The sequence below is a fragment of the Triticum dicoccoides genome, chromosome 2A, assembly GCF_002162155.2.
Source record: "Triticum dicoccoides isolate Atlit2015 ecotype Zavitan chromosome 2A, WEW_v2.0, whole genome shotgun sequence".
Taxonomy (NCBI): Eukaryota; Viridiplantae; Streptophyta; class Magnoliopsida; order Poales; family Poaceae; genus Triticum; species Triticum dicoccoides.
The window spans coordinates 627896780-627920268 of NC_041382.1; the positions used below are offsets into that span (position 1 = coordinate 627896780).

A 23489-nucleotide genomic window follows, 5' to 3' on the forward strand; every position below is an offset into this window, starting at 1 on the left:
CAATATGACCGGAGGAGTAAACTGTGGAGGGGCACGCACACGGCTAAGAAACAATTGATGTCCTTTGGGGTGCCCCCTTGCCCCTGTATATAAAGGAGGAGAGGGGAGGAGGCCGGCCTAGGGGGCGCGCTAAGTGGGAGGAGACCCACTTAGACCCCTAGTCCAATTCGCCCCCCCATTCCTTTTACCGGAAAGGGAAAGGAGGAACGAGTATGAGGACGAGAAGGAAAGGGGGGGCGTGCCCCCTCCCCTTGTCCAATTTAGACTCCCCATGTGGGGGGGCATGCACCACCCCTTGTGGGTTGCCTCCCCTCCCCTCTATGGCCCATGTCTTTCCCCGGGGGGTTCCGGTAACCCCCCAGGTACTCCAATAAAAACCCGAAACACTTCGGAACCATTCCGGTGTCCGAATACTATCGTCCTATATATGAATATTCACCTCTCGACCATTTCGAGACTCCTCGGCATGTCCGTTATCTCATCTGGGACTCCTAACAACATTCAGTCACAAAATCACATAACTCATATAATACAAAATCGTCATCGAACGTTAAGCATGCGGACCCTACGGGTTCGAGAACTATGTAGACATGACTGAGACACCTCTCCGGTCAATAACCAACAACGGAACCTGGATGCTCATATTGGTTCCCACATATTCTACGAAGATCGTTATCGGTCGTACCGTAGTGACAACATACGTTATTCCCTTTGTCATCGGTATGTTACCTGCCCGAGATTCGATCGTCGGTATCTTCATACCTAGTTCAATCTCGTTACCGGCAAGTATCTTTACTCGTTTCGTAATACATCATCTTGTAACTAACTCATTAGTCACATTGCTTGCAAGGCTTATCATGATGTGTATTACCGAGAGGGCCCAGAGATACCTCTCCGATACACGGAGTGACAAATCCTAATCTCGATCTATGCCAACCCAACAAACACCTTCAGAGATACCTGTAGAGAATCTTTATAATCACCCAGTTACGTTGTGACGTTTGATAGCACACAAGGTATTCCTCCGGTATTTGGTAGCTGCATAATCTCATAGTCAAAGGAATATGTATATGACATGAAGAAAGCAATAGCAATAAAGCTGAACGATCAATATGCTAAGCTAACGGATGGGTCTTGTCCACCACATCATTCTCCTAATGATGTGATCCCGTTCATCAAATGACAACACATGTCTATGGTTAGGAAACTAAACCATCTTTGATTAACGAGCTATTCTAGTAGAGGCTCACTAGGGACACGGTGTTTTGTTTATGTATCCACACATGTATCAAGTTTCTAGTTAATACAATTCTAGCATGAATAATAAACATTTATCATGATATAAGGAAATAGAAAATTAACAACTTTATTATTGCCTCTAGGGCATATTTCCTTCAGTTTCCCACTTGCACTAGAGTCAATAATCTAGTTCACACCGTCATGTGATTTAACACCAATAGTTCACATCTTTATGTGATTAGTTCACATCGCCATGTGATTAACACCCAAAGGGTTTATTGGAGTCAATAATCTAGTTCACATCATGATGTGATTAACACCCAAAGAGTACTAAGGTGTTATCATGTTTTGCTTGTGAGAGAAGTTTAGTCAACGGTCTGCCACATTCAGAGTCATATGTATTTCGCAAATTTTCTATGTCTACAATGCTCTGCGTGGAGCTACTCTAGCTAATTGCTCCCACTTTCAATATGTATCCAGACTGAGACTCAGAGTCATCCGGATCAGTGTAAAAGCTTGCATCGATGTAACTCTTTACGACGAACTCTTTATCACATCCATAACCGAGAAATATTTCCTTAGTCCTCTTAGGTAACTAAGGATAACTTTGACCGTTGTCCAGTGATGCACTCCTGGATCACTATAGTACCCCCTTGCCAAACTCATGGCAAGGTACACAATAGGTCTAGCACACAGGATAGCATACTTTATAGAACCTATGGCTGAGGCATAGGGAATGACTTTCATTTTCTTTCTATTTTCTACCGTGGTCGTGTTTTGAGTCTTACTCAACCTTACACCTTGCAATACAGGCAAGAACTCCTTCTTTGATTGTTCCATTTTGAGCTACTTCAAAATCTTGTCAAGGTATGTACTCATTGAAAAATCTTATCAAGCGTCTTGATCTATCTCTATAGATCTTGATGCCCAATATGTAAGCAGCTTCACCGAGGTCTTTTTTGAAAAAACTCCTTTCAAACACTCCTTTATGCTTTCCAGAAAATTCTACATCATTTCCGATCAACAATATGCCATTCACATATACCTATCAGAAAGGTTGTAGTGCTCCCACTCACTTTCTTGTAAATACAGGCTTCACCGCAAGTTTGCATAAAACTATATGCTTTGATCAACTCATCAAAGCGTATATTCCAACTCCGAGATGTTTGCACCCGTCCATACATGGATCGCTGGAGCTTGCACATTTTGTTAGCACCTTTAGGATTGACAAAACATTCTGGTTGCATCATATACAACTCTTCTTTAACAAATCCATAAATGAATGTAGTTTTGATATCCATTTAGCAGATTTCATAAAATGCGGCAATTGCTAACATGATTCAGACAGACTTAAGCATCGATACGAGTGAGAAAATCTCATTGTAGTCAACACCTTAAGCTTGTCAAAAAACTTTTTGCGACAATTCGAGCTTTGTAGATAGTCAACCAAAGTCCACACTTTGTTCTCATACATGGATCCTATCTCAGATTTCATGGCCTCAAGCCACTTATCAGAATCTGGGCTCATCATCGCTTCCTCATAGTTTGTAGGTTCGTCATGGCCTAGTAACATGACTTCCAGAACAGGATTACCATACCACTCTGGTGCGGAACGTGCTCTAGTTAACCTACGAGGTTCGGTAGTAACTTGATCTGAAGTTTCATGATCATTATCATTAGCTTCCTCTCTAGTTGGTGTAGGCATCACCGGAACTAATTTTTGTGATGAGCTACTTCCCGATTCGAGAGAAGGTACAATTACCTCATCAAGTTCTACTTTCCTCCCACTCACTTCTTTCGAGAGAAACTCCTTCTCTAGAAAGGATCCATTCTTAGCAACAAAGATCTTGCCTTCGGATATGTGATAGAAGGTGTACCCCAACAGTTTCTTTTGGGTATCCTATGAAGACGCACTTCTCCGATTTGGGTTCGAGCTTATCAGGTTGAAGCTTTTTCACATAAGCATCGCAACCCCAAACTTTAAGAAACGACCGCTTAGGTTTCTTGCCAAACCATAGTTCATACGGTGTCGTCTCAACGGATTTAGATGGTGCCCTATTTAACATGAATGCAGCTTGTCTCTAATGCATAACCCCAAAATGATAGTGGTAAATCGGTAAGAGACATCATAGATCACACCATATCTAATAAAGTACGGTTACGATGTTCGGGCATACCATTACGCTGTGGTGTTCCAGGTGGCATGAGTTGTGAAACTATTCCACATTTTAAATGAAGACCAAACTCGTAACTCAACTATTCGGCTTCACGATCAGATCATAGAAACTTTATTTTCTTGTTACGATGATTCTCCACTTTACTTTGAAATTCTTTGAACTTTTCAAATGCTTCACACTTGTGTTTCATTAAGTAGATATACCCATATCTGCTCAAATCATCTGTGAAGGTCAAAAAATAACGATACCTGCTGCGAGCCTCAACACTCATCGGACCGCATACATTGGTATGTGTTATTTCCAATAAGTTAGTGGCTCGCTCCATTGTTCTGAAGAACAGAGTTTTAGTCATCTTGCCCATGAGGCATGGTTTGCAAGTATCAAATGATTCATAATCATGTGATTCCAAAAGCCCATCTGCATGTTGTTTCTTCATGCGCTTTACACCAATATGACCTAAATGGCAGTGCCATAAATATGTTGCACTATCATTATCAACTTTGCATATTTTGGCATCAATATTATGAATATGTGTATCACTATGATCGAGATTCAATAAACCATTTACATTGGGTGTATGACCATAGAAGGTTTTATTCATGTAAACAGAACAACAATTATTCTCTGACTTAAATGAATAATCGTATTGAAATAAACACGATCCAATCATATTCATGCTCAACGCAAACACCAAATAATATTTATTTAGGTCCAACACTAATCCCGAAGGCAGAGGGAGTGTGCGATGGTGATCTTATCAACCTTCGAATCACTTCCAACACACATCATCACCTCGCCCTTAACTAGTCTCTGTTCAATTTGCAAATCCTCTTTTGAGTTACTAATCTTAGCAACTGAACCGGTATCAAATACCAATGGGCTACTATGAACACTAGTAAAGTACACATCAATAACATGTATATCAAATATACCTTTTTTCACTTTGTCATCCTTCTTATCCGCTAAGTATTTGGGGTAGTTCTGCTTCTAGTGACCATTTCCTTTGTAGTAGAAGCACTCAGTTTCAGGCTTAGGTCCAGCTTTGGTCTTCTTCACGGTTGTGGCAACTTGCTTGCTATTTGAAGTTATCTTTCTTTCCCTTGCCCTTTTTCTTGAAAATAGTGGTCTTGTTAACCATCAACACTTGATGCTATTTCTTGATTTCTACCTTCGCCGATTTCAGCATGGCGAAGAGCTTGGGAATCATTTTCGTCATCCCTTGCATATTATAGTTCATCACGAAGTTCTAGTAACTTGGTGATAGTGACTAGAGAATTCTGTCAACTACTATCTTATCTGGAAGATTAACTCCCACTTGATTCAAGTGATTGTAGTACCCCAGACATTCTGAGCACATGCTCACTAGCTGAGCTATTCTCCTCCATTTTGTAGGAAAAGTACTTGTCAGAGGTCTCATACCTCTCGACGCGGGCATGAGTCTGAAATACCAATTTCAGTTCTTGGAACATCTCATATGGTCCATGGCGTTCAAAACATTTTTGAAGTCCCAATTCTAAGACGTAAATCATGGTGCACTAAACTATCAAGTAGTCATCATACCGAGCTTGCAAAATGTTCATAACGTCTGCATCTGCTCCTGCAACAGGTTCGTCATCTAGTGGTGCATCAAGGACATAATTCTTCTATGCAGCAATGAGGATAATCCTCAGATCACGGACCCAGTACGCATCATTGCTACTATCATCTTTCAACTTAGTTTTCTCTAGGAACATATCAGAGTCGTATGCGAGCTATTGATCTACAACATAGATATGCAAATACTATCAGGACTAAGTTCATGATAAATTAAGTTCAATTAATCATATTACTTAAGAACTCCCACTTAGACATCCCTCGAGTCATCTAAATGATCACATGATCCATATCAACCAAACCATGTCCGATCATCACGTGAGATGGAGTAGTCTTCAATGCTGAACATCTCTATGTTGATCATATCTACTAATGATTCACGCTCGACCTTTCGGTCTCCAGTGTTCCGAGGCCATGTATGTACATGCTAGGCTCGTCAAGTTTAACCCGAGTATTCCACATGTGCAAAATTGTCTTGCACCCGTTGTATGTGAACGTAGAGCTTATCACACCCGATCATCATGTGGTGTCTCGGCACGATGAACTGTCGCAACGGTGCATTCTCAGGGAGAACACTTATACCTTGAAATTTTAGTGAGGGATCATCTTATAATGCTACTGCTTTACTAAGAAAAATAAGATGCATAAAATATAAAGATCACATGCAATCAAAATATGTGACATGATATGGCCATCATCATCTTGTGCCTTTGATCTCCATCTCCAAAGCACCTTCATGATTTCCATCGTCATCGGCTTGACACCTTGATCTCCATCGTACCGTCGTTGTCGTCTCGCCAACTATTGCATCTACAACTATCGCTAACACATAGAGATAAAGTAAAGGAATTACATGGTGATTGCATTTCATACAATAAAGTGACAACCATAAGGCTCCTGCCAGTTGCCGATAACTTTTACCAAACATGATCATCTCATCCAATAATGTATATCACATCATGTCTTGACCATATCACATCACAACATGCCCTGCAAAAACAAGTTAGATGTCCTCTACTTTGTTGTTGCAAGTTTTACGTGGCTGCTATGGGCTTCTAGCAAGAACCGTTCTTACCTACGCGTCAAAACCACAACGGTGATTTATCAAGTTTGCTGTTTTAACCTTCAACAAGGATCGGCCGCAGTCAAATTTGATTCAACTAAAGTTGGAGAAACAGACACCTGCCAGACACCTTTATGCAAAACTAGTTGCATGTCTGTCAGTGGAACCGGTCTCATGAACGTTGTCATGTAAGGTTGGTCCGGGCCGCTTCATCCAATAATACTGCCGAATCAAAATAAGACATTGGTGGTAAGCAGTATGACGATCACCGCCCACAACTCTTTGTGTTCTACTCGTGCATATCATCTTGGATGCCACTGTTGGGGAACGTAGCATGCAATTTCAAAAATTTCCTACGATCACGCAAGATCTATCTAGGAGATGCATAGCGATGAGAGGGGAGAGTATGTCCATGTACCCTCGTAGACCGAAAGTGGAAGCATTAGCTTAACGCGGTTGATGTAGTCGAGCGTCTTCTCGATTCAACCAATCAAGCACCGAATGTACGGCACCTCCGAGTTCTGCACACGTTCAGCTCAATGACGTCCCTTGAACTCTTGATCCAGCAAAGCATCGATGGAGAGTTTCGTCAGCACGACGGTGTTGTGACGGTGATGGTGATGTGATCCACGCGGTGCTTTGCCTAAGCACTAAGACAATATGATCGGAGGAGTAAACTGTCGAGGGGGGCACCGCACACGGCTAAGAAACAATTGATGTCCTTTTGGGTGCCCTCCTGCCCCCGTATATAAAGGATGAGAGGGGATGAGGCCAGCCTAGGGGGCACGCCAAGTGGGAGGAGTCCCACTTGGACCCCTAGTCCAATTTGCGCCCCCCCCCCCTTCCTTTTACCGGAAAGGGAAAGGGGGAAGGAGTAGGAGGAGGAGAAGGAAAGGGGGGGCGCGCCCCTCCCCTTGTCCAATTCGGACTCCCCATGGGGGCGCCACACCTTGTGGGCTGCCTCCCCTCCCCTATATGGCCCATATGGCCCATATCTTTCCCCCGGGGGTTCCGGTAACCCCCTCCCCCCGGTGCTCCGTTAAAAACTCGAAACACTTCAGAACCATTCCCATGTCCGAATACTATCATCATATATATGAATCTTTACCTCTTGACCATTTCGAGACTCCTCGTCATGTCCGTGATCTCATCCGGGACTCCGAACAACATTCGGTCACCAAATCACATAACTCATATAATACAAAATCATCATCGAACATTAAGCGTGCCGACCCTACGGGTTCGAGAACTATGTAGACATGACTGAGACACCTCTCTGGTCAATAACCAAAAGCAAAACATGGATGCTCATATTGGTTCCCACATATTCTACGAAGATCTTTATCGGTCGTACCGTAATGACAACATACGTTACTCCCTTTGTCATCGGTATGTTACTTGCCCGAGATTCGATCGTCGGTATCTTCATACCTTGTTCAATCTCGTTACTGGCAAGTCTCTTTACTCGTTCCGTAATACATCATCCCGTCACTAACTCATTAGTCACATGGCTTGCAAGGCTTATCATGATGTGTATTACCGAGAGGGCCCAGAAATACCTCTCTGATACTCAGAGTGACAAATCCTAATCTTGGTCGATGACAACCCAACAAACACCTTCGGAGATACCTGTAGAGCATCTTTATAATCACCCAGTTACGTTGTGACATTTGATATCACACAAGGTATTCCTCCGGTATCCGGGAGTTGCATAATCTCATAGTCATATGTATATGACATGAAGAAAGCAATAGCAATAAAACTGAACGATCAATATGCTAAGCTAACGGATGGGTCTTGTCCATCACATCATTCTCCTAATTATGTGATCACGTTCATCAAATGCAAACACATGTCTATGGTTAGGAAACTTAACCATCTTTGATTATCGAGCTAGTCTATTAGAGGCTCACTAGGGACACGGTGTTTTGTCTATGTCCACACATGTATCAAGTTTCCGGTTAATACAATTCTAGCATGAATAATAAACATTTATCATGACATAAGGAAATATAAAATAACAACTTTATTATTGCCTCTAGGGCATATTTCCTTCGGCCAACTAGGGCGGTAGTTATCACATAAGAGGAGGATTGGAAGAGAATATCGAGAGCAATGGAAAATGCATGGAAGGAGAATAAGAAAGAAGGGAGCATATTTTGTGAAAATGTGGTTTGGGACATGGTTCGAAGCGAGGATGGAATCTGAACACTTGTTTCTCTATGATTGGTGGTGTATCGGTACTGTAAGACGTGTATAACTTGGGCCAACTTCTTAGAATGTTAGTATTTAGGATTGTATGGTACACGGCAGTTAATGTAGTGGGCCCACACGATTGGAAAACAGAACACCCATCCCAGTTTTATTGATTAGTTAGCCAACGACACTCTGCTCACCCCATGTGCATTTTTTCGCACCCCATTGATAATCCCCAAGTGCCGGGAATCATCGTAGCAATTCCCAAAGGTGGAAGTGATAAGTATGGAGTGTCTAACCCACAAGGAGCTAAAGGTAAGATCGATATTCTCTCAAGTCCTATATGCCACTGATACGACTCTACGTACACCGAAAGTTTGCTTCCAACTAGAAATGGGAAATAAAACTACATTGTGGGTATGAAGAGGATAACTTTGCATGATATCAGAGAGCTAAAATATAAAAGTAGGTGATGTTATCATAAAGTTAGAATATATTACTAAATATTATAAATACCAAGTGTGGAATAATGATGGGTCGGTGTGCGGAATTGTCCTAGGCAATTGTTAACAAGACCGATAGTCGTCATTGCAATTTCATATGAGGGAGAGTCATAAGCTAACATACTTTCTCTTCTTGGATCATATGCACTTATGATTGGAACTCTAGCAAGCATCCGCAACTACTAAAGATCATTAAGGTAAAACCCAACCATAGCATTAAAGCATCAAGTCCCCTTTATCCCATACGCAACAACCCCCTTACTCGTGTTTATGCTTCTGTCACTCAAGCAACCCACTATAAGTGAATCATGAACGTATTGCAACACCCTATAGCGGGAATCCCTCATGCTTGCGCGACACGGAGGGCACAATAGGGCAGCACCAAAATAAAACATACAACTCATACCAATCTAGATCATCAATCAACCCAAAGACAAAGGATATCTACTCAAAACATCATAGGATGGCAACACATCATTGGATCATAATATGTGGCATAAAGCACCATGTTCAAGTAGGGATTACAGCGGGGTGCGGGAGAGTGGACCGCGTAAAAGAGATGAGGATGGTGATGTTGATGAAGACGATCACTATGGCGATGATTGCCCTCCCTATGGCACTCCGGCACCACCGAGAGAGAGGAGGAGAGGTTCTCCCCCTTGTGCTACCTCCTCCATGGCCTCCCCCCTAGATGGGGAGAGGTTCTCCCTCTGGTCCTTAGCCTTCATGGTGATGATGGCCCCTCCGGGATCCTCCTCCATAGCCTCCGATGATGATGCCCCCCTCCGGCAGGGTGCCAGAGAGGGCCTAGATTGATTTCTCGTGGCTACAGAGGCTTGCGGCGGCGGAACTTCCGATCTAGGTTATTTTTTGGGGGTTTCTATATTTATAGGAATTTTTGGCGTCGGTTTCACGTCAGGGGGGTCTCCGAATCTTCCACGAGATAGGGGCCCACGCCCAGGGGGGTAGGGCGCGCCCCCCACCGTCGCGGACAACCAGGGACTATTCTAGCCCAACTCTTTTACTCCAGGGGCTTCTTTTGGTCCATAAAAAATCATCAAAAATTGGCATGTCAATTGGACTCCGTTTGGTATTCCTTTTCTGTAAAACTCAAAAACAAGGAAAAACAGAAACTGGCACTAGGTTCTAGGTTAATAGGTTAGTCCCAAAAATCATATAAAATAGCATATAAATGCATATAAAACATCTAAGATGGATAATATAATAGCATGAACATTTCATAAATTATAGATAGGTTGTAGATGTATCACCCATCTCCACCCAACATCTCCTCTACTCTCATACACCCTCTCGCTTTGTTTTCACCCCTCTCATCCATCTCCCCTCATGTATCATAAATGTCACAATCAAGTCCCTCTACCCTTTTAGCCCTTCTAGGGAACGATCTCCCTTTACTCCCCCAAATCAGATGTCCCAAATGCAATGATGGATATGTTTATGTGGTTTGTTTCAGGCACACTTCTTAATGTTAGATTTAACTTTGGGCTTAACATAATTAGGATCCGCTTCTCTAGATTAAAACACCAATACATGTGCGAAAAGCATGAGAACTTACAGGTGCTCGATGAAGTCTCATTCCCATTCAATTCAGACTTTGTGTACCTCATGGTTGCACCTTACGGTCGCCAGCAATAGGTAGATGGTCGGGCAATGGGCAGGAGCAACATGATGTAGTTGGTAGCAGCAGCAGCAGCGCTGCTGGCACTACCGTATGGTGGATGACGATGGTAGTGGCTTTCTGATCCCCTCTAGCACACTTTTAGGGTCGTTAGTTAGGAGTTTAGGGTTAGCCCGTACATGTAAATTTCTCGCAAGGGACATTACCTCCTCTTTTATATTCGGTGCTTAGGGACATGGACCACAACCAATCATGGGTTTGTGCACACCCCATCAATGCACAAACATGAGGAGATGAGACTTTGTCTCGCCTGTTTCTCTCTCTTGGTTCTTAAAACCATCAGATCAATTCCAATATTTAATCCACGGGGGCAGTTTTAATTACAGGTGTGAGCTTCAAGGGTAATTTGTTCTACGATGATCTTTATTGTATCATGTAAGCACATGCATCTCTCGTGGAAGTCTCATGCATGTTCATCTGATTCTCTTATAATCTCAATCTATGTGGGAGGTTGTAAGTCTGAATCTCTTAGGCCCGGATTCATAAGCTTCGACATGAGAGTCAAACATCATACCAACCCTAGGTGTCACAACTGTTATGTTTCCCAACCTATGAAACCCTAATCACGATCTCGAGAGCGGGGTCACAAATTCCAATTCTTGTTGAACTTTCGTCAGGCCTTGCTACCGTGATACCACTTCTTCTCCTGAAGGATCTACACCATGGTTATGTGCCACCGTGATACGTCTCCAATGTATATATAATTTTTTATTGTTCCATGATATTATAGTATCAATCTTGGATGTTTTATATGCAATTATATGCATTTATATGTCATTTTTTGGGACCAACCTATTAACCTAGTGCCCATTTCCAGTGGTTGTTTTTTTTCTTGTTTTTAGATTTTAAGAAAATTAGTACTAAATGGAGTCCAAATGCTACGGAACTTTTTGACCATTTTTTATGGAATAGAAGGGACCCTTGAAGTTCATAGAAGACCTGAAGAGTCACAAGGGAGCGAGCTCGGGAGGCACGCCCCAGGGGGTAGGCGCGCCTTGGTGCCTTGTGGGCCCCTCGTGGCACCTCTTAACCTAATTCCACATCTATAAATTCTCAAATATTCCCAATACATCAGAGAGCCACCCAAAAACACTTTTCCAGCCCCGCGAGTTTCTGTTTCTTTAGAGAGCCCATCTGGAGCCATTTTCCAGTACTATGCCGAAGTGGGAATTGATCACGGAGGCCCTCTACATCAACCTTGCTGCCCTTCCGATGATGTGTGAGTAGTTTACCATAGACCTACGTGTCCATAGCTAGTAGCTAGATGGCTTCTTCTCTCTCTTTGATCTTCAATACAATGTTCTCCTCGATGTTCTTGGAGATATATTCGGTGTAATCTTCTTTTGCGGTGTGTTTATTGGTATCCGATGAATTGTGGGTTTATGATCAGATTATCCATGAATATTATTTGTGTATTTTCTGAATTCTTATATACATGATTATTATAGCTTTGTATTTCTCTTTGATCTAACCTTAAGTTTGGCCAACTAGATTGATTTATCTTTCAACAGGAGAGGTGCTTTGTAATGGGTTCAATCTTGCGGTGCTCAAACCCAGTGACAGAAGGGGACCTGACATGTATTTTTATTGTTTCCATTAAGGATAAAACTATGAGGTTTGTTCATATTGGTTGGATTTACTTTGTCTACATCATGTCATCTTGCTTAAGGCGTTACTCCGTTCTTTATGAACTTAATACTCTAGATGCATGCTGGATAGCGGTCAGTGTGTGGAGTAATAGTAGTAGATGCAGGCAGGAGTCGATTTACTTGTCTCGAATCTGATGCCTATATATATGATCATTGTCTTAGATATCGTCATAACCATGCACTTTTCTATCAATTGCCCAACGGTAATTTATTTATGCACCATATGCTTTTTGTTCAAGAGAGAAGCCTCTAGTGATACTATGGCCCCTGGATCTACATTTATCATATATTAAAATCCAAAAATACCTTGCTGCAATTTATTTAACGTTCTTTTATTTTGTGTTTTTGTTTATCTATCTATCACCAGCAGACTTGATCCTTGCAATTAACCGCCGAGGGGACTGACAACCCCGTTGATCGTGTTGGGTGCAAGTATTTGTTCTTTTGTGTGTAGGTGTTATTCATGAGGTCTTGTGTGGTTCTCCTACTGGATTGATAACCTTGGTTCTTAACTGAGGGAAATACTTATCTCTATTGTACTACGTCATCCTATCCTCTTCGAGAAAATTCTAACGCAACTCACAAGTAGCACACTGCATCCCTAGAATAATAGTCATTGAACCGAGTCCACGGTTACAGGATAACAAAAGAGCAAAGGCATCAAGGTGAGTTCTCATGCACTAACATCTATGCGAGACACACGTGATTGCATGGTTCCCTTGACTTTCTCATATCTGCGCATGAGAGCTCAACGAAGGGCTACAATGCACAATAGGGTTGGGAGGGTTAGCGGTATGGAGTTGTATGTGTCCACATTGGGCATATATGAATTTACTCCAGGGCCGTTATTTGTCAAGCTGGATCGAGAGTATCCTATTATAGGAAGTTAATGTTGGCCCACCTAGCTCGTGTATCCAAGATGTATATGCTATTTTTATCATTTAGTATCACATACATATTCACTTAGTTGATATATTAATTGTGAATCTTACAACGTCAATGAACCGTGTCAAGGTCATCCTTGCTTGCCGCTCAGTCGAAAATATGTGTCTTTCAATTTAGCTAGAGAACTCCAAACGTTAGTAACCCTAATAAATCATCGCTATTAAAAGAGAGTTTCAGCCAAACATGTGAGAATTGTCAGAAACAACCAACCATGTTTTCTGGAATCTCGCCTCGTCTTGTCTCCAAGTCTATTTCTCATCTTGTCGCGTTGCAGTTCCTAACCTCCCATTAACTTTCCCATCTAATCTACCATTGTAGTCTAGATGTCACAACATGTCATCCACCTTGATTTCCTTATGTAGACATGCTGTCACCTTCTTGTCCATCTCCACACTTAGTGTTGAGAACCAGGTGGAACGAGGTGATAACAAGGACCAAGGACAAAATTCATAATATCAAAGATGTCACTTCGATGATAATGCATTGCTATTTCAATCTCATCAACATCTAAGAATCCAATGAGAAATCCAACGTCGAGATGTCAGCCTAGGTCTCTGCCGACCCAATGGCAGGTTATGGTAGTCTGAGCACAAGACACTTGCAGTACATTCAACACGAGTATGGTATAGGTTCAGATCTCCTATCTATATAGATAATGGTGAAGTGATGAAACAAAAGCATGCAAATTCTCATATTAGTCTACAATGTATGTTCTAGAAATAATTGAACTTTGTTTCAATTTGATCCTCCCTGTAGTTATAAGTTCTAACTGGAAGCTTTTGCTCCCAATGTTTCCTCTCCACATGTTAGAAGTGATAACATTTGTGCTGAATTAGCAAGTATTTTTTTAATTATACTATATCATTTCTATGGTTTTCAAATTAGTAATCAAGTGATTGTCCTATCTTTATGAATCATAGTCATTAATACTGCCATATTTACATCATCCCCGGAATGCCAAATCTTAGTTGCTAATGATATGCATGTATGCCCTCATCGCATGAAAGTTGTGCACGGACAACTTAAAAGCACACATATATCCAGTTTTTGAATATCTTCTGCAAATGCGTAAATCTGTACGAGCGCACGCGTACTTTGCTAGTAAATGGTTTACTAAAATTACCGACAAATCAGGAGGAAGATAATTTTTCTTCTTAGCGACCCCCTTTTGGTGCAAAGGATGATTCCCGTGAAGGTGATCTCGTCTTCAAGATAAGGATGCAACAATAGGGGTTTTGTGTTTCCATTGTTGTCAACAAATAAAAACACATTATACTTGAAAAATGAAGTTTATCACAGTTACCTTGGGCCAATGTAAAATTTGCGCATAAAACGTGCACACATGCCCATGCCTATGCATACACGCGCATATATCATGTTTGACACACCATTGCAGTGAAAGAACCATGTGTATTTCATTCAAACACAAAAAACATGTGTACTTTTTTGCGGGTGAAATGAGACTTCTACTTTTACTTGCTTCGTTTTAAAACAGATGATTTAACTTTATACTAAAGTTAGTATAAAATTGGATCATCTATTTTGAAACGGAGGAAGTACTTTTGTACCACACCTGCGCAGGATGCGTAGCACTACAACTGCTAGTGTGCTCGGCACACATAGTGGTGAGGAGCCAACAACAGTCAACACGTGAGAGATCATCCTCTGTTACACCCTCGTAATGGTACGGTCATGCCTCGCGATTCACGAAGTCACCATCAGGAGTACTACTACTACTACTAACAACATGATAATCCACGCCTGAGGATCGATATACTATATATGCATTTACCACCGGTCAAATCCCCCACTAAATATGACCGCCGTACCGATATGTACCTCCGCCATCTTGACCATCCATGGAGCAAGTAAATCTTTTCCAAAAAATCTTGCAGATTTCCACCACCAGCATTAGCAGGGACTCAAATCTTGTGACCCGCGGAGGAAAATACTCGGTACCGATCGAGCACGGCCTTGTCTAAGGGCATGTACAATGGTGCTATCTTAAGAGTGCCATGTAGGATAAATGATGAGGTGGAGGAGAGGGAACTCATAAGAGAAGGCTTGTCTTCTCTTATTTAAGATAAGACAAGAGATGATCTCTTAGCACAATATGTCTCACCACATTTTTAAGAATTGCTAGTTATTAAAGATAAAGCTAAGAGATGATCCATTGTAGACATTTTTTTTTGTCATCTTTAAATTACATGCAAAACTTAAGATAAGACTATCTTATCAATCATTGTACATGCCCTAATCGATAGATAAGCCATCATCACGTTGTCCGGGGAGATAATTGATGAACCATCACAACCTTCCTATCAGGATTAGACACCGCCCCCTTAAAAATACAGTACTAAACGTTGTCTCAAAAGAGAGAGAGAGAGAGATAGAAAAATACAGTAGTAAACGGGGGAGAAACGATTTGGCATGGCAGCCACCTTTGGCTTTGGGTCCTTCGGCGAAGTTGCGGAATTGGCCCTCTGAAAAACGTTTCTGCAGAGCGCCCCCACGCCGGGCATAAATACCCGGGGCACCCCCGCGACTCCGCCATTACTCCGCGGCATCAGGCAGGCTAGCCGTGCTCCCTCCCATCTCTTCTCTTCTCTTGTCTTCTCTTCTCTCCCCCAAGGAGGTCAAAGACACAGCGCATCTGCATCCGGCCTCCTCCGCGCGCGCGAATTCGGGAGGGAGAGGGGCGGTAATGGGGAGGGCTCCGTGCTGCGAGAAGATGGGCCTCAAGAGGGGCCCCTGGACGCCGGAGGAGGACAAGATCCTGGTCGCCCACATCCACAGCCACGGCCACGGCAACTGGCGCGCGCTGCCCAAGCAAGCCGGTGAGCCCCTCCCTCCCTCCCTCCGTCCTTCCGCCTCACAAACGCATCTCCGCCGTCTTCTCTCTCCCTCTCTCGCGCGGCGGCGTGCGGCTGCACCGAGATCCGTCCCTGACCTCCGTTGTCCGTGCTGTTTCGCAGGCCTGCTGCGGTGCGGCAAGAGCTGCCGGCTCCGGTGGATCAACTACCTGCGGCCGGACATCAAGCGCGGCAACTTCACCGACGAGGAGGAGCAGTCAATCATCCAGCTGCACCAGCTGCTCGGCAACAGGTGCCTACCACTCCTCCTCGCCTCCTTCCTCCTCCTCCTCCTCCATCACATCTCCACCGTTCCCCTCCTGCTAAAACGGGGGCAATCATTGCCGCTGCTTGCTTCAATCGCAAAACAGAGGAGAGGTTTATTATTATTATATATTATTCCCCTTTTTTCCCTTTTCTTCGCGGGGGCAAAAAAAAATACATTATGTTACTACCATCCATCGCGGGCCCCGCCCGAAGTAAAGAATAATCGCAAGTGCGGATTTGTTTACGGCTAATTGCATCGCCGGTGATGCGCGAGATCTTTGAAAGATTCCATCTTGTTTGGCCGCTCCGGCCAGGGGCGAGCTGCGCCCTCTTGATTTCAGTGCCGCCACCACGGCTACTTTGGCATTAAACTACGGACGGCGTCGCGGCTCCGTCGGGGAATCAGATCACGTCGTGATCATCATCAGATTAAAACAAACAAACGAACACGAATTCATCTTTGCCTTGTCATCTCTGTCTGGACTGTGCGCTGATTGGATTCGATCCGTGTGTTGTTTGCTTGCGTGCGCGCAGATGGTCCGCGATTGCCGCCCGGCTGCCGGGGAGGACGGACAACGAGATCAAGAACGTGTGGCACACCCACCTCAAGAAGCGGCTCGACCCCGGCGCGCAGGAGCAGCTCGAGGAGGCCAGCGCCGCTAAGAAGCGCAAGAAGCCGGCGGCGGCGGCGCGGAAGCGCGAGGGCAAGATCAAGATGAGGAAGCTCGACGCGCTGACCGCCAAGGCGGCGCCCGTGCTGTCCTCGCCCGACCGCTCCGTCTCGTCCACGCTCACCGAGTCCACGTCCACGGCCTCGGCGGCGGCGGAGCAGCACGGCAACTCGGGCAGCTCCGCCTCCGCCTCGGCGTCCGTCAAGGAGGAGTGCTTCACCTCGTCCGAGGAGTCGGAGGAGTTCCAGATCGACGAGAGCTTCTGGTCGGAGACGCTGTCCATGCCGCTGGACGACATCAACGACGTCTGCATGGAGCCCCACGACGCGTTCGGCAAGCCCGCCGACGGCGACATGGACTACTGGCTCAAGGTGTTCATGGAGGGCGGCGGCGACGACAACAACGACGGCGCGGTAGACTTACCGCAGATTTAGGGAGGGAGACTTGGCTCCTGATTGATCGTTCTTTTTTCTCTCTCTACCCGCGCCACCTTGCTGCACCGGAGGGATTGCTAACAGAGAAGAGTGCGCTGCACCGTGGAGGAAAATTAGTAGCCAGCAAGAACGCGGATCATGCCCGGTCGGTAGATTTCTTTGATCCATCTTGTTTGTTCACCTTGCTGTATAGAAAGATGAGAGATCAGTGATCGGAACCGATGCATTCTGAGTTAGAGATTATCTGTTCTTCCGCACAGGGTGCAAATATCAGTTTCTGTACCACCATGGAGATTACTATCTGAAATGGAGTCTGCTTTTCTCATTTGGCTGATCAAAACCGATCATTCCTCACTGCATGTGTGCTCAGTTACCGAATCACATCATGTGATGTTTTGGAGAAGTGTGAGGATTAAACCAGTGTATGTATCAGTACGGGCTTTTGTCTTGCTATCTGTTCTTTTCCGGTGTGTGCACGCTTGTCGCCAGGAAAAACAAGCCTGAAAAACATGCGTTGGGACTGGGAAAACCCGGAGGAAAGGTCCCTTTTCTCCAGTGGCGAGAGCTAAATAATGACACGGACAGATCTGGCCGTCCTGTCATGGATCCTGTATCACCTCTGTTTGATCTGCAAAAAGTAAACGAACAACATGTGCCATACAGATTCACGCACAGTTATATATAGTACTACTAAAACGTTAGCATATCGGTTTTCTATTCCAACTTGTGCCAATTATGTTCTTCAGGCTGTGCAAACAGTATTCTAGTACTCAGCATTTTTTCTAGATTCACACACGAATATGTTAGTGAGAGTTTCGTGGCATGGCAGTTTTCTATTCCAACTTGTGCCAATTATGTATGTTCAGGCCCTGCAAACAGTATAATATTCAGCTTTTCGCACAGATATGTTAGTGAAAGTTCTGTAGCATGGCAGTTTTGTATTCCGACCAGTGCCAATTATGTTGAGGCTGTGCAGACAGTATTCAATTCAACCACTCTGAGGAATTCAGATACTGTATCGTTGGAGGACCCTATCTTTTCAGCTGTCCGATATGGCTAGAGCAACACACTGCTCATCATCACCGACAGTTTCATGGCCATCACGACACTCTGTCCTTGAACAAATCCTGCAAACTATGCTTTTGTTTCTACTCTGTTATAGTAGCAAGCAAATGCCGATTTTCCCAAATGGACTTGTGAACACTTTTGTGCGGCTGTCAAAGTCAAAGGTTCAGGTTTTCGGAAGGCATAAAGCATTATTCCGTGCAAGCCTCGAGAACATTCTGAAGGCATAAAGAAGAAGCTGTACCCTAGACCGAGAAATTTGTGTGCAGAAAACATACTACTATCTGATCGAAATGCTTCATGGTGCCCGTAAGCATCAACTTGGTTTACATACCACTCCTACAAGCTTCAGAGTTACTGCAATAATTCCATTTCTGAATTTTCTAAGTGCCAATCAAACTCTGCAGCTGAAGCAAGACGACACGCCGCGGCCCAATCAGGTGCGGCCAAGCTATGCTAGCCCTAGCGCCGCCAGCAACTGTTGAATTTTGGAATTGTTCTTTGCGCATGTGCTCCTTTGTGCCGGTTTTCTCTTCTCCTCCCTCGTGGTTCATTGCACCCACCAAATTTCTTCAACGGGTGCGCATGATTTTCCTGCTCCCGAACCCCTTGCAAATTCACACTCGTGATGGAATCTGAAAAGCAGCATAGGCGTCAGTATAGATCACCAATTGTCCTTTTGCTAGCCAGCGACCTGGTCTCGGCTACGTCCCCTGATTATCTGTCTAAATAGGACGATTAGAATTTAGATTAAGAAATGGCCGTGGATGGATGGATGGATAGATGATGTTCATCCCACCTTTCCAGATTCTATTTCCAGCAGACAGCACCCAACTGCTCACAGTGCTAGTGGAGGTGGTGGCTGCTACGACCTCAATCATAGGCCTTTTCTGTGCCCCAATATGAGTATGAAATATTTTTCTCCTCCTAGTTGCCACCCACAACCAGGTTTGGCCTTTGTTAACTTAAACCATGTGATTATGTGGACATAAAGGGTTCACAAGCTTTTTTGTGCATGATTATGAAGGGCAGCGGTGTGCTCGAAGATCGGCGTTTAGAGTAAACGCATGCGGGGAAAGAATAGTGATGGAGATTTGGTTATGTTATCTCGGCTTTTTTTTGAAGTCAAAAGTATGGTGTGCAAATTTCTACCTTGATTGGACCAACTCCACCAGCAAAATCTTGGAGGAATATCTGTCATTAGGTTAATAAGTCAAGACAGAAGACCTCGAAAGGTACTCCCTCCGTTCCAAATTACTCGTCGTAGAAATGGATGTATCTAGAACTAAAATACGTCTAGATACATTCATGCCTGCGACATGTAATTCGGAACGGAGGGAGTAATTAATTAGAGGCCAGGAATTAAAGTATCATATGCAGGCCTGCAACCGGTGTTCACTCATATATCCATGTTAGAGAAGATGCAATGAAGCTTGTGAAAAGAAGCAAGTGGGTTTTGTAATGCTAACTTGCTAAGGTTTAGGGTGCTTGAGGTTAAGGTTCAGGTACTTGTGCGTCTTATATAATTCACAGACGTGCATCAACGTTACAACATGAGAGAATACCAAAATTTATGCAAAAGCATTATCAGATACAATCTGCACAAAAAAAAAAGACATCGTTCGTTTTGCAGGAAGAAAAATACATAATGTTTGACTTATTGCTTTCAACATTGCAGGCGCGGACTTTTCTAAAGACAGAAATTTTGATCATACGTTTGCGGCAATTTTCAGATGCCCATGTTCAAACATGGTGTGCGGTACGTTGAGGATTTCTCCTGAACCCTAAATGCAAATTCATTCACCTTAGGCTGCTCCCAATGGACTGGTACTTAGATGGGGTGCTAAGCATATTAAATAACTTAGCAACCAAACTCCCCAATGCATAGGTGCTTAGCTTCTTGTAGCTAAGCTTCCTTCATTTAATGATTTGGCTACTAAACTCTCTCATGCATTGGTGAGTTTGCTTCATTTAAATGTTTTGCCTAGGTTTGCGCGCTTGGCATTGGTTCTTCCTAGGGTCACCAAACCCATCTCTCTCCTCTTAATTGCCTTGCCACATCAGATTTATCGCCTACATGGCATGCTTAACACCCGTACAATGTGGAGTATTGGGAGGGGCCTTAGCATGTCTAATAACTACATTTCCATTTCCCCAAATGGGAACTAAAATAAAGTTTCACAGCGATAAATAAATGCGATGTGGTGACAGCACCACATGTGCATGCAGGCACGGCTGGCCTGCAACTGCAAGCAGGGCCGAAATGATGGCTTGATTTGGACCACGAAGCAGCTCAACTTAACCCCATGTGATCCGAATGCAAGCAGCCATTACTTTCCACAGCACAAGACCACTCACTCACTCACTCACTCACCCGGTGTAAGCAGCCGTCCATTACAGTACAGCGCCACATGTGTATCATCAACTAACTAATTATCGATCGCTTTCTTGCTGCACTAGTACTGGAATTTGTTTACAGATTTTATTAGAAATAGTCGCTGCTGTAGCCTGGTTTGTCCGTTTCCCGGCTGCTGCTGCCGATCAAGTATGTTTTCAGCATCGTCCTGCAACCATAATCAAAGGATGCCCAGCCTTGTCGCGTCTTGAAAATATCTTAAGTAGGAGTAGTTAGTTTATCTTTCATGTCAGAAGAGGAAAAGATGCGTCGGGCTGAGTGGCTGCAAAAGTCGATTACTTTACAACCAAACCTGTAGTTAAATGGAGGATGTGTCGTTGTGCCACTAGTTGTTGATGGTGTTGATTAATTTAGGAGGAGCGGCACAATCATGCTGTTGCTGTGCACACGTTCGGTTGGTGCGTTGTACCAATTTAACACCCGAGCGTTTGCCTGGCCTGATGCTGCGTCCGATTTCTTAGGAATTTTTCCAGCGATCAAGTGTGTGAAATGAACCTGAATCTTATCACGCCTTTGTGCCTCGCAGGCTACTGGAGTTTTCAGATCATTGGTCAGTTACAATGCGAATGAAACCTGAAAGTTTCAACATTTTCTGATAAAATGGAATACTCCTACCGAGGGAGCATTATTTTCCATTGAGAGATGAGAACTGGATGCTTCCACCGAGGGAGTATTATTTTCTGATGACATTGGTCAGTTCAAATGCGGTGGAGTCACTGAATTTGGAGAAGTGAAGAGGGCAGAAACGTTGTACGTCACTAGGATCACTGAATTTGAAGAAATGCGGTGGAGTCGGGACTTAGAAGGCTTTTTGTCATGAATTTGTGGCGTCTACCATGTTCTCTCATTTCAAATATTAACATTTTGGACCTATGTTTTTGTACTTCCTTCACAACAACTGACGTCACAAGTTTAAAATTGATCGTACTTTTGTAAAATTCCTTTTTAAATGGTTTTCAAGTGTACTTTTTGCACTATAAAATAAGAGAAATTCTACCCTTAACACTCAAGATGCAACAAATTTTACTTTTTATCCTATTCAAATTAGTTTGTTTAAATTCCCCACAAAAAAATAGTTTGTCAAAAAATGTAATGGTGCTCTTGGCCTCTTGCACACATGGGTTTATAAAAAAAATGTAAAAATAGATTTAAAATATTTTATTAAGAATAGGAATCTATTTAGAACATGAAAATAACAATATAAAACTATTCCAAAAATAATTAAAAAAATTAAGAATATCAAGAATGAAAAAAAAAATCACAAAACCACAAACTAAATGAAACCTACAAGTCTAGTACAAACTAAGGCAACTGGAGTAGTTTGTCAAATAATTAACGAAAAATTAGGACATTTTCATAATTATTTTTTTGTATTTTTTAAAGTTCCTAAATCTTTTCCCTTCTTAGTACTACAAACACTCTTGGTTTTTTTACAAATAAAATTTCATATTTCCTGGCTTATTCTAAATGTTTTGAACATTGTTTCGTCAAATAGGCACCCATTGTGAGAACAAAATTGTTTGTCATTCATCAAAACACTTTGAATGAGGCGAGGGACCTCATTTGTATGGGCTTTGAATTGATTTTGTTTGGTTTAGAGTTCAAGGAGCAAACTAGATTAAGTCAGTTATTTTTTTTTGAAGAAAGGGTGACATATTAATATCAAGATAATATCAATTACACTCGGTCTCTACACCAACGTAATATCACGACCTAATCGAGACATCGAGGATGCACACAACCAACAAGGATAATAAGAAGAAACAGAAGAAACAAAAGAAAGTCCACAACACACGATTTGCAACAAACCAGCAGCAACGGCATTCAGCATCCTTGAGAAGATACGAACTTCGAGAAAGGTTCTCCTAAAGCAAGGTCTCCCTGAAGGTAACGACGCTCAATAGTCGCAATCGCAGGGTCCAACCATCTTATGTAAAATCTTAGATTTACAATCTGGAGAGCTCGTCTGATTAGACTCCAAAGCAACGCCATCAACTAGAACATGGTGCATAAAACACCACCATTGCCACATGCAACCAATCAAACCTAGGGTTTTCACCGCGGAGCCCTAGACCTAGTACTCAAAGAGCACTACCAATCCGAAGAGACCATGCATTGCCGCCACCCTTTGCCGAGGAAGACAAAGCTGCATGGAAAGGCATACAAACACCATGGTAATGTTGAATTAGAATCGGAACCATTATATGGCATTCACGTACGGAGACGGCCACTTTCGTGCGCATCCTTGGCATATACAACCCCGCGATCAAACCTATGCCTGCGAGCACATAATTGTCACATAACACGGAGAGTTGAACGCCGTCGAGAGCCATCTCATGCGCACGTGCTCCAGAAACCTTGTTGCAGGGGTCGGCAGCAACAATAGCGTTGAGACACGACAACAACTATGTGACCACCGCAAACCGCAACCACACCATTCCCGTCCCGCTGTTGCACGCCTTGGTGTCGCCATGTCGTTATTGCGTCGCCACTACCACTGTCGACTAGCCCAGAAGCCGCCGCTGCCAAATCTGGAGTTCCAAGGCCCATCACCACACCAGATGCCCACTCCGACCTCCACTGCCCTTGCATCACAAGAACACAACCACCACCTAGGGCACCCGGGACGGTCGGCCCGACATCTGAAAGGATCGATATGGTTGACTAGAGGGGGGGTGAATAAGCAACTACCAATTTTTAGCTTTTCTTTACCAAATTAA

The 23489-nt window shown here is 43.5% G+C and overlaps 1 protein-coding gene across 1 annotated transcript; it reads left to right on the plus strand.

The window, feature by feature from the left end:
* The first annotated feature begins 15605 nt into the window (after positions 1 to 15605).
* On the plus strand, positions 15606 to 17628 carry LOC119355857 (transcription factor MYB4-like). Its single transcript, XM_037622740.1, has 3 exons — positions 15606 to 15901; positions 16040 to 16169; positions 16718 to 17628. The coding sequence occupies exons 1-3, from the start codon at positions 15769 to 15771 to the stop codon at positions 17286 to 17288; spliced, it is 834 nt and encodes a 277-aa protein (XP_037478637.1). The 5' UTR covers positions 15606 to 15768; the 3' UTR covers positions 17289 to 17628.
* The last annotated feature ends 5861 nt before the right edge of the window (positions 17629 to 23489 follow it).